We start from the raw sequence: 12002 nt of genomic DNA on the forward strand, positions 1-12002 counted from the left end.
CTACAAAAACGGACCATACAGCATTCATTCCCTTAAGGAGGTTGTGGGCCAGACCTCTAAAACAGATGACATCAACAGGGAGTGATAGGTGCTACAGCATACAGAGGGGCCCATGGCTCAGCCTGGGGGAGAGGAGGAGCCCAGCTCAAAGGTGTCCTGCAGAAGATGGCCCCCTGAGCTGGGTCTTGAAGGAGCCTCTGTGGGAAAGCAAAGAGGGTGGGGGCGGAGGGATTTTGGAGAGAAGCTGGGGCTGGAGAGGTGTGGTAGAGGCTTGGCAACAGCGTGGTGGGTGTGGGAACTGTGAGCTGTCATTGTGGCTGGAGGGATATGTGAAAAGCAGATTTTGATGGTGACGTATACCATTGGAGAGGCAACGGGACAAGTTCAGACTCCTCTGGGCGTGTGACCTGCTTCTGGTGCCTCCGAATGCTGTTTGGATTTATTTGGTGTCCCTTGGTACATAGCAGGAGTATAACTAAGTTCCTAGCCCTTCTCTCCTTTCCAGTATTCTGTAAGTTTGGTATTGTTTGCTTTGTTCTGTTATCTCTTCCTTCTTAAAAAGAAATGGAAATAGCTGAGTTTTTAAAATAACTTATTGTTGATGCATACACATACATCAGAAAAGTGTAAATATAAGTATACTGGAAATAGCTTAATTTAAAAACACATGATTGGTAAAACATCAAACAATATTAAAAAGTATATAAAACAAGTAACAGTCTCTTGGATTTCTGCCCCTCAGAGACAGCCACTGTTAATGTTTTGGTAAAGGCTTTTCTGGACATCTCTCCATGCTTATGTTCACATGTAACACACCTACATTACAAACATGCAGTGATACTGTACACAGGCAATTTTCTAATTTTTGTTTTGTTTTGTTTTTTTGAGACAGAGTCTGGCTTTGTCTCCCAGGCTGGAGTGCAGTGGTGCAATCTTGGCTCTTGGCAACTTCTGCCTCCCAGGCTGAAGTGATCCTCCCACCTCAGCCCCGCAACTACAGGCTTACGCCACCATGCCGGGCTAATTTTTGTATTTTTAGTAGAGATGGGTTTTCACCATGTTGCCCGGGCTGGTCTCTTGAACTCCTGGACTCAAACAACCTGCCCGCCTTGGCCTTCCAAAGTGCTGGGATTACAAGTGTGAGCCACGGTGCCGAGCCCTTTAACTTCTTTTCTTTTTTTTTTTTTAAGACAGAGTTTCACTCTTGTCTTCCAGGCTGGAGTACAATGGCACAGTTTTGGCTTGCTGCAACTTCTGCCTCCCTGGTTCAAGCGAATCTCCTTCCTCAGCCCCCCGAGTAGCTGGGATTACAGGCGTGCACCACCACACCTGGCTAATTTTGTATTTTTAGTAGAGACAGGGTTTCACCATGTTGGTCAGGCTGGTCTCTAACTCCTGACCTCAGGTGATCCACCCACCTAGGCCTCCCAAAGTGCTGGGATTACAGGTGTGAGCCACTGTGCCCAGCCTAAGTTGTTTTTTTACTCACTGGTATGTCATGGCCATCTTTCAAAGTTGGTATCCATACATCCATATCACCCTTTAATGGCTGCAGGGTATTTTATTTTACTGTGTGGCATAATTTACTTAACCATTTCTTTACTGTTGGACATTTAATTGGATTCTAATTTTGTTAACTGTTAGAAACATTTCAGTGAAAGAAAATCTTTGAATGTACACCTTTGTGCACTTATAGTCTTCTTGCAAAATGTTTTTATTATGAAAAATGTCAAGCATTTACAAATGGAATAGTATATGAGATTTCATATATAACCAACTTTAACAGTTAACAATGGTCTAGTATTTTTTTTTTTTTTTTTTTTTTTTTTGAGACAGAGCCTTGCCCTGTTGCCCAGGCTGGAGAGTAGTGGTGTGGAGCACAGTACATAGCTCACTGCAGCCTCAAACTTCTGGCTCAAGTGATCTTCCTGCCTCAGCCTCCCAAGTAGCTAGGATTATAGATGTCCATTGCTTGTATCAGTGTCAATTTCCTGGCTGTAAAATCGACTATACTCAAGCAAGATGTTGCCAATGGGGGAAAGTGGATGAAGGGAAATGGGATCTCTGTATTATTTCCCAAATCTACATGTGAATCTACAATTATTTCAAAATAAAAAAGTTAATTAGATTCTTCTAGATGGATTTTAGAATTATTTGTGTCAAGATTCCCAAACAGCTCTTTTGTATTTTGATTGGGATTTTATTTAATGGATCAATTTAGGGAGACTTGATTTCTTTACTGCTTTGAACCTTTGTAGTTAAGGACATTGTCTATCATTTCATTTATTTAAATCTTTTATTTCCTTGAATATTTTTTATTAATTTATCCTGAAGTTTATTTTTATTGGCTTCTCTGCCTTTTCATTTGAGGAATACTTTTAAAAACTGATCAGATTCACTTTTTTTAAAAAACTAGGCCAAACTTTCTGGGAAAAATGTCAGATTTTATTATCTGTAAGGTTAGTCTTCTAAGCTGAGGCAGCTTCTCTAGGCAAACAAGCCTATGTCCCACTGTCCTTAAGGCAAATTAAATAATGGTCCTTCTGATAGTAGCTATTGTTTTGTTACTGAGTATAAATTGAAGCACATAAAAGAAAGATGACAATAGTTGTCCAAAATTAGATATAACACAAATTTTGGGGTTTTAAATGGAAAAGTTCAACTATTTAAGTACAGCATATGGGCATCTTTTTATTAAGTGAAAATAACAAACATGTAATTGTGAAAAACAGTTTCATGAGGAATGCAAGTGCCAGCCTGCCCAGCCTTCGCTTCATTACATCTGGGAATTTATCTGTATCTGCTGCTTATATAGGCTTTCTTTATACCCAAACCTATTTTAGTCTAAATAGAATAATAATGATAAAAGCAGCTACTACTTATTGAGATCCTCCTATGTGTGAGGAATTGTGTTTTATGTATGTTAATTTCTTAAATTAATGGAACAACTTGTTTTTTTGTTTGTTTTTTGAGATGGAGTCTCACTCTGTTGTCCAGGCTGGAGTGCAGTGGCGCAATCTCAGCCCACTGCAACCTTCACCTCCCTGCCTCAGTCTCCTGAGTAGCTGGGACTACAGGCATGTGCCACCACGCCCGGCTAGCATGGAACAGCTTTTTAAGGAATTCTTATTTTATATATCAGACAGTTGCAGCTAAGAAGCAGAGTTGATCTTTAAGTTAAATCTGTCCAACTCTAGGCTCTTAGGGACACTGGGCTGCATTCCAGGGCTTCCCAGTGTGTGTGTGTGTGTGTGTGTGTGTGTGTGTGTGTGTGTGTGTGTAGGTATAGGTGTGTGCATATGCGTGTGTATGGGAGGGCTTACACTGGGCTGCATTCCAGGGCTTCCCTGTGTGTGTGTGTGTGTGTGTGTGTGTGTGTGTGTAGGTATAGGTGTGTGCATATGCGTGTGTATGGGAGGGCTTTTTTGTTGTTTTGGGGGGTGAGAAGAGGGAGATGTGGTCATAGCTTTAGCAAACCTGTCAACACTGCTTCTAAAATACAAGAGGCTTCTATATGTCTCATTCTGAAGAGCTATTCCTTATTGAGTACTTCAGTATATTTTAAATTTTAATTTTGTAGATATTTGCTTAACTGCTATTATGTGGTAGATTCTGGGATCTGATTTTCTGAGATACATTGTAAGCCAGATTTAATAAGAAATAGTGAAGTAACTAATATTGAAATTGTGAAAAGATTTGTTAAACTCATTAACCACAAAACATGCTTGTAAGATTCAGAGAGACTTTCCAGGCCGAATTAATGTGACTTGCTTGTGTATGTTATAAAATATTCCAGACATACTAAAAGGCATAAAGAATGATATACTTTGGGAGGCCGAGCCAGGCGGTTCACCTGAGGTCAGGAGTTCAAGACCAGCCCGGCCAACATGGTGAAACCCCATCTCTACTAAAAATACAAAAATTAGCCGGGCATGGTGGCACGCACCTGTAGTCCCAGCTACTTACGAGGCTGAGGCAGGAGAGTTGCTTGAACCGGGGAGACGGACGTTGCGGTGAGCCACGATGGCGCCACCGCACTCCAGCCTGGCGACAGAGTGAGACTCCATCTCAAAAACAAACAAACAAACAAAAAACCCATGTACCTAACATCTGCTTAAGATATAAAATGTTACTAATATAATTGAAGCCCCGATTTATTCCTTCCCAAGTACATAATTCTTCCTACACTTCAGATAATTGTCTCCTTTCTTTTTTTCTTTTTTGTTTTTTGAGACTGAATCTTGCTCTGGCACCCAGGATGGAGTGCAGTGGCACGATCTCTGCTCACCGCAACCTCCGTCTCCCGGGTTCAAGCGATTCTCCTGCCTCAGCCTCTTGAGTAGCTGGGATTTCAGGAACCTGCCACCATGCCTGGCTAATTCTTGTATTTTTATTAGAGGCTGGGTTTCACCATGTTGGCCAGGATGGTCTCAAACTCCTGACCTCAAATGATCCTTCCGCCTCGACCTCCCAAAGTGCAGGTATTACAGGGGTGAGCCATCGTGCCTGGCCAATTGTCTCCTATCAAACAACATAAAGACTATGTTTATGAACTTTGTATAAATGATAGTACAGGATGCTCTGATTCTTCTGCAAATTGCTTTTTTCCACTCGTGGTAGTATTTTTGAGATTTATCCATGTTTGATGCTTGTAGTTCCAATCCATTCATTTCTATTGCTTGTCATATTTTATTGTATGAGTACACCATCCTTTACTTACCTGTTCTGCTGTTGATGGACAGTTGTTTCCAGTTTTTGCAGTTAAAAAATTACACTGCTATTAATGTTATTTTATGGTTCCTCCTTGTATATATGTGTGAGATTCCTTAGGGTACCTATGTATGAATGAAACTGTAGGATCAAAAGGTATGTGTATCTTCAGTTTTACTAAAGATTGCCTAATTGTCTCCAAAAGTACTGCTCCTTTAAGTCGCTGCTGTCACTGATGAGGTTTTCATTGTTCTCTACCCTTGCCAATAGTAGGTATTGTTAGACTTTGTAATTTATCAGTTAGATGAGTGATATATCTCATTGTTATTTTGAATTTCCCTGACTACTAGTGAGGTTGTATATCTTTCCTTACATTTATCAGTATTACAGGTATTTTTTTCTAATACTTACACTTATTGTATATTATGGTTTAAAGTTACATGCAAAGTTGTAAGTAGCACAAAGTAGGTACTACTAGATAGAACTATGCCCTGCTTGTATCTTTAAAACAAATGCATTTTTGATACTTCAGAAAGTGAATGTGAGAGTTAGAGTTACATCTTTCAACACAGATAAATGAAAAGCAATGCTGAAAGGCTTGCGGAAGCTACATGTAATATACCATGTATATAAAGTTAACCGTACTGTGTATCTGTGGGCACAGTACTTCAGCCTATTTGTGTTTCACTTTTTCTATGTGAGATGATCTTACCAACCTCACAGGGTGATTGGAGGTGAGTGGGCAGTCGATGATATAATGAATGCTAAGCACTTAGAATAGTATCTGGCATGTAAGCATTGTTGATATATAACAGAAAGTGTTGCTGGGCATGGTGGCTCACACCTATAATCCTAGCACTTTCGGAGGCCAAGGCAGGAGGATCACTTGAGCCCAGGAGTTGGAGACCAGCCTGGGTGACAGAGTGAGACCCTGTCTCAAATCAAAACAAGATTAAAAAAATATATAGAAAGTGTTGTTATTGCTGTGCATAATAGTCTATTTTCTGTAGATTCAAATGATATGAATTAGAGTGTAAAATTATGTATTGGAATGGTGTGTGCGAGTCACTGCTCTGTCTTCCCAGGGCACAAAATGCTAATGGAATTGGGGAGGGTACATGGGGCTTGTGATGTGTTTTCTTCCTAAAAGATGCAGAATGCATCAGAATGTTAAGATTTGACAGGGTAGTGTAGCGGGTTCTTTTTTTTTTTTTTTAACTGTTTGCTTAAAATATTTCAAAACAAATATTATTTAAGCATAAAAAAACATTGGCAACTGTGCAGACATTTTTTGGAGGAAATAATTTGGGGTGGTTTTTCAGTTTGTGTGTGTGTGTGTGTGTGTGTGTGTGTATTAGAAAGCATGAACTTTGGAATTAAATTGATGCTTGAGTCCTGACTCCATTATTTACCAGCTTTATGATTTTGGGCAGTTTATGCAATCTCTCCAAGTCAGTCTTCTCATCTTTAAAATGTTATCTCATTTAATTCTTTCACCAAACCATGAGGCAAAATGCTTCATGTTTTGTTGAGAGTATTAAATGAATTAAATGAGATAACATTAAGACCTGGTACATGTGCCTAGTACTTAGTTTTAGGATGAACTATACATACTCAGCTTTAGTAATATGAAAGACGGGTAACACCATCGTATATAATTAAATCAGCCCTGAAATCTGGCAGCATTTATGAGATTGAAATGCTGTCTGTTGATAGTTGATTCTAATATAAATGTACTTCCATCTCAGGGCCAGCTGAGGGGCCCACGGACATAGGGCACCCACAATAGGCATGTGTCTGCTGTGTGTTTGTGTTCGGTCGTCCTGCTTCTCTGCTTCCACACATACACACGCCCCTGTGTTACTTTGGTTCATCTTCTGTACTCTGTCAGTTTTCTGCTGGTCAGAACATCTGTGACTGTGACAGAGCCGTCCAGGATTGCAGTTGATAGGTGGGCATAATCATTGGGACCCTTCTGGGGACTCTGGAACCTGGCTTCTGTTTGGGAACTCTGTCAGTGATCATGCAGCATGGAAGAGGGGGGCTGGTGCCAGAGAGCTGATGACAGAGATGCAGGCTAGGTGCTGGTAGACAACTGTGAGCTGGCTTCATTTAGATGGTTCTCATGTCTCTTGCCACAGGAATTTCTTCACATGGCTCCTGAAGAAGTGACCATCACAGTTCGTCTCATCCGTTCCTTTGAACATCGCAATTTCAAACCTGTAGTGTATCACGGAGTGAATTTGGACCAAACTGTAAAGGAATTTATCATATTTCTAAAGCAAGGTATGAGATGTGAAAGCCATTTTGTTTTACTAGTATTTTTTAAAAATAGCTGACTATGACATTAATAATAATCTTTAACAAATCCTAAAGTACTTTGAAAGATTCACCTGGGTTCCAAGCCAGGTGCTGGGCGAGCCCCTGTTCTGGGCCCTGGCGTCTGCAGAGGGCCCTCCCTCAAGGATTCTCACTGAATAGTCTGTGTCCTCATGAGGGATTGTGACCGTCGTTTTTGGCTTCTTTTTTTTTTTTTTTAATTAAAAGTAATATCTAGATTTGTTGTTAATGGGGTTATGTATTTGGAGGTTGATTAGCGAGGGGGTGTAGTGTAGCTGATTGTGGTACCCAGCTGAGCACACAGGGTGTGGGGTGGTCACATGGGGAAGTGTGGTGGGAGGGGAAAGTGTGGTGGGAGGGGAAAGTGTGGTGGGAGGGGAAAGTGTGGTGGGAGGGAAAGTGTGGTGGGAGGGGAAAGTGTGGTGGGAGGGGAAAGTGTGGTGGGAGGGAAAGTGTGGTGGGAGGGAAAGTGTGGTGGGAGGGGAAAGTGTGGTGGGAGGGGAAAGTGTGGTGGGAGGGGAAAGTGTGGTGGGAGGGGAAAGTGTGGTGGGAGGGGAAGTGTGGTGGGGGGGAAAGTGTGGTGGGGGGGAAAGTGTGGTGGGGGGGAAAGTGTGGTGGGGGGGAAAGTGTGGTGGGAGGGGAAAGTGTGGTGGGAGGGGAAGTGTGGTGGGGGGGAAAGTGTGGTGGGGGGGAAAGTGTGGTGGGGGGGAAAGTGTGGTGGGAGGGGAAAGTGTGGTGGGAGGGGAAAGTGTGGTGGGAGGGGAAAGTGTGGTGGGAGGGAAAGTGTGGTGGGAGGGGAAAGTGTGGTGGGAGGGAAAGTGTGGTGGGAGGGGAAAGTGTGGTGGGAGGGGAAAGTGTGGTGGGAGGGGAAGTGTGGTGGGAGGGGAAAGTGTGGTGGGAGGGAAAGTGTGGTGGGAGGGGAAAGTGTGGTGGGAGGGAAAGTGTGGTGGGAGGGAGCAGAGGCTGTACAGCAGGAAGTCGTGAGAGCTGCTGATAATTGTGGTCACAGACGCAGAAACGGCGGTGCTAGTTCATTGTTTCAAACTAGAAGTCTGCGTGAAGTTAGTCTTCATTCTCTTATGTCCTCAATGGGTTTCTCTTCTTTGTTTTTAATTATCGAAGTGTTCCAATCATCGACCTTTCAGAAAACATCTAAAATAAGGTTTTATTATTTTAACTGAAGTGTTATTTATATATGGTGCAATCTGCAGATTTCTTGTTTAGTTCCATTGGTTTTGACAAAGGTATTGCTTTATATCCAATGTAATTTTTTTACTTTGACATGATTTCAAACTCACAGACAAGTTGCAAGAACAGGACAAAGAATTCCTGGATGCTCTTCACACAGATTCCCTGTGTTAACATTTTGTTATGTTTGTTTTATTCCTGTGGAGGCCAAAGCAACTCCATCTTGGATGCTGATCTGCCATATTGACTTCTCATTAGTCCCAGTTTCGAGGTGCCTCTAAGATTTCCAGGTTATCTACTATTCCCTGTGTAAGAACAGGTACTTACTATAAATCCTGACCTTAGGTCAAGCAACCTTGATGTTACCATACTTTGCTTGCCCTACACATCCCTTTAGATCACCCTTTCCCTATGGTATAAGCCCTGGGTCTGGGGGGTAGTGGTGTGTGATCCATTGTCTTGTCCTGCCAAAGCCTGAGACACAGACATAGCTTCTGTTTGTAAGTCCCTATTAAATATGTCTTTCTAAGAAACTGAATATGTCAGCCTCTTTCTTCAGCCTCTCAGCTTCCTCGGACTTTCTGGGGCAGGTTCACATAGACCTGCTCACCTTGAAACAATTCCTCACTCCCTCCCCTCTCTCCTCTTCCCCTTTCTCTCTCATTCTCCTCACTGTCCCAGATTAGGTAGCATCCTCAACAAAGAACAGTAAAATTTTAGAGAAGTGACAAGACAAAGGAAATGAACTCTGAATCTCTCAGGGTGACAACTTGTGGGAAAGTGAATACTAAGGCTAGTTAGTAAAGCTCGTTAATGTGGATTCTGTTGTACTGTCTCCAGACTGATAAGGGTCTAAAGTTGTCTTCAGTGGTTAACCTTTGTTTTCCTTGGTAGAGCGGTGGGCAGGATACCTTTTGTCTTTGTAAATCTATTATATGTCCTGATTTTAGGCAAACAGAGGGAGGGCCGAGAGCTTTCCTGCATCTGCTGCTGCTTAACTGCCTTTAGCTCAAAAAAAATCCTTAGCTAAAGAGGCATATTTTGGGGGGCACTTCCTGGTCTCTGACAGTGTCAATTAGAAAGTGTCCTGCTTTTGAAGGGCCATTACCCAAAGCATAGTCAGAGTTTGAAATAGAAACAAATCCCTACTTTTTTATTTTATAATCTTTATGTGTATTTTGGGTTACAGTGTTTCTTAATGTTGATACAGCAAGTGTTATGATGTTCTTTGTACAGTGCAGACTAGGTTCTTGAAGTCCTTGAGAATAAGATGTATTTTCAAGCTGCTGCAATGGCAGGGGAAGATGTCTTTTTTCTGTTTTTTTTTTTTTTTTTTGAATTTTGCAACCATATGCTTATTTTTGTCATATTTTTCTAAATCTCTTTAGGATATAACAAACTATTAATTAATTAATTAATTAATTAATTATACTTTAGGTTTTAGGGTACATGTGTGCAATGTGCAGGTTAGTTACATATGTATACATGTGCCATGCTGGTGAGCTGCACCCACTAACTCATCATCTAGCATTAGGTGTATCTCCCAATGCTATCCCTCCCCCCTCCCCCCACCCCACAACAGTCCCCAGAGTGTGATGTTCCCCTTCCTGTGTCCATGTGTTCTCATTGTTCAATTCCCACCTATGAGTGAGAATATGCGGTGTTTGGTTTTTTGTTCTTGGGATAGTTTACTAAGAATGATGATTTCCAATTTCATCCATGTCCCTACAAAGGACATGAACTCATCCTTTTTTTATGGCTGCATAGTATTCCATGGTGTATATGTGCCACATTTTCTTAATCCAGTCTATCATTGTTGGACATTTGGGTTGGTTCCAAGTCTTTGCTATTGTGAATAATGCCGCAATAAACATACGTGTGCATGTGTCTTTATAGCAGCATGATTTATAGTCCTTTGGGTATATACCCAGTAATGGGATGGCTGGGTCAAATGGTATTTCTAGTTCTAGATCCCTGAGGAATCGCCACACTGACTTCCACAAGGGTTGAACTAGTTTACAGTCCCACCAACAGTGTAAAAGTGTTCCTATTTCTCCACATCCTCTCCAGCACCTGTTGTTTCCTGACTTTTTAATGATTGCCATTCTAACTGGTGTGAGATGGTATCTCATTGTGGTTTTGATTTGCATTTCTCTGATGGCCAGTGATGGTGAGCATTTTTTCATGTGTTTTTTGGCTGCATAAATGTCTTCTTTTGAGAAGTGTCTGTTCATGTCCTTTGCTCACTTTTTGATGGGGTTGTCTTTTTCTTGTAAATTTGTTGGAGTTCATTGTAGATTCTGGATATTAGCCCTTTGTCAGATGAGTAGGTTGCGAAAATTTTCTCCCATTTTGTAGGCTGCCTGTTCACTCTGATGGTAGTTTCTTTTTCTGTGCAGAAGCTCTTTAGTTTCATTAGATCCCATTTGTCAATTTTGGCTTTTGTTGCCATTGCTTTTGGTGTTTTAGATGTGAAGTCCTTGCCCATGCCTATGTCCTGAATGGTAATGCCTAGGTTTTCTTCTAGGGTTTTTATGGTTTTAGGTCTAACGTTTAAGTCTTTAATCCATCTTGAATTGATTTTTGTATAAGGTGTAAGGAAGGGATCCAGTTTCAGCTTTCTACATATGGATAGCCAGTTTTCCCAGCACCATTTATTAAATAGGGAATCCTTTCCCCATTGCTTGTTTTTCTCAGGTTTGTCAAAGATCAGATAGTTGTAGATATGCGGCGTTATTTCTGAGGGCTCTGTTCTGTTCCATTGATCTATATCTCTGTTTTGGTACCAGTACCATGCTGTTTTGGTATCAGTACCATGCTGTTTTGGTTACTGTAGCCTTGTAGTATAGTTTGAAGTCAGGTAGCGTGATGCCTCCGGCTTTGTTCTTTTGACTTAGGATTGACTTGGTGATGTGGGCTCTTTTTTGGTTCCATATGAACTTTAAAGTAGTTTTTTTCCAATTCTGTGAAGAAAGTCATTGGTAGCTTGATGGGGATGGCATTGAATCTGTAAATTACCTTGGGCAGTATGGCCATTTTCACGATATTGATTCTTCCTACCCATGAGCATGGAATGTTCTTCCATTTGTTTGTATCCTCTTTTATTTCCTTGAGCAGTGGTTTGTAGATCTCCTTGAAGAGGTCCTTCACGTCCCTTGTAAGTTGGATTCCTAGGTATTTTATTCCCTTTAAGCAATTGTGAATGGGAGTTCACTCATGATTTGGCTCTCTGTTTGTCTGTTGTTGGTGTATAAGAATGCTTGTGATTTTTGTACATTGATTTTGTATCCTGAGACTTTGCTGAAGTTGCTTATCAGCTTAAGGAGATTTTGGGCTGAGACAATGGGGTTTTCTAGATATACAATCATGTCGTCTGCAAACAGGGACAATTTGACTTCCTCTTTTCCTAATTGAATACCCATTATTTCCTTCTCCTGCCTAATTGCCCTGGCCAGAACTTCCAACACTATGTTGAATAGGAATGGTGAGAGGGGGCATCCCTGTCTCGTGCCGGTTTTCAAAGGGAATGCTTCCAGTTTTTGCCCATTCAGTATGGTATTGGCTGTGGGTTTGTCATAGATACCTCTTATTATTTTGAGATACGTCCCATCAATACCTAATTTATTGAGAGTTTTTAGCATGAAGGGTTGTTGAATTTTGTCAAAGGCCTTTTCTGCATCTATTGAGATAACCATGTGGTTTTTGTCTTTGGTTCTGTTTATATGCTGGATTACATTTATTGATTTGTGTATGTTGAACCAGCC

The 12002-nt window shown here is 41.3% G+C and overlaps 1 protein-coding gene across 4 annotated transcripts in view; it reads left to right on the forward strand.

The window, feature by feature from the left end:
* The window catches only part of C11H2orf76 (chromosome 11 C2orf76 homolog), an 89034-nt gene that overhangs the window by 16974 nt on the left and 60058 nt on the right, over positions 1-12002 (forward strand). For all 4 annotated transcript variants that reach the window (XM_063647364.1, XM_054478776.2, XM_054478777.2 and 1 more), the window contains exon 2: positions 6852-6996. In XM_063647364.1, the coding sequence (XP_063503434.1) occupies positions 6864-6996 (133 nt within the window). In that variant the 5' untranslated portion in view covers positions 6852-6863. The remainder of the gene's footprint in view (positions 1-6851; positions 6997-12002) is intronic.

The sequence above is a fragment of the Pongo pygmaeus genome, chromosome 11, assembly GCF_028885625.2.
Source record: "Pongo pygmaeus isolate AG05252 chromosome 11, NHGRI_mPonPyg2-v2.0_pri, whole genome shotgun sequence".
NCBI lineage: Eukaryota > Metazoa > Chordata > Mammalia > Primates > Hominidae > Pongo > Pongo pygmaeus.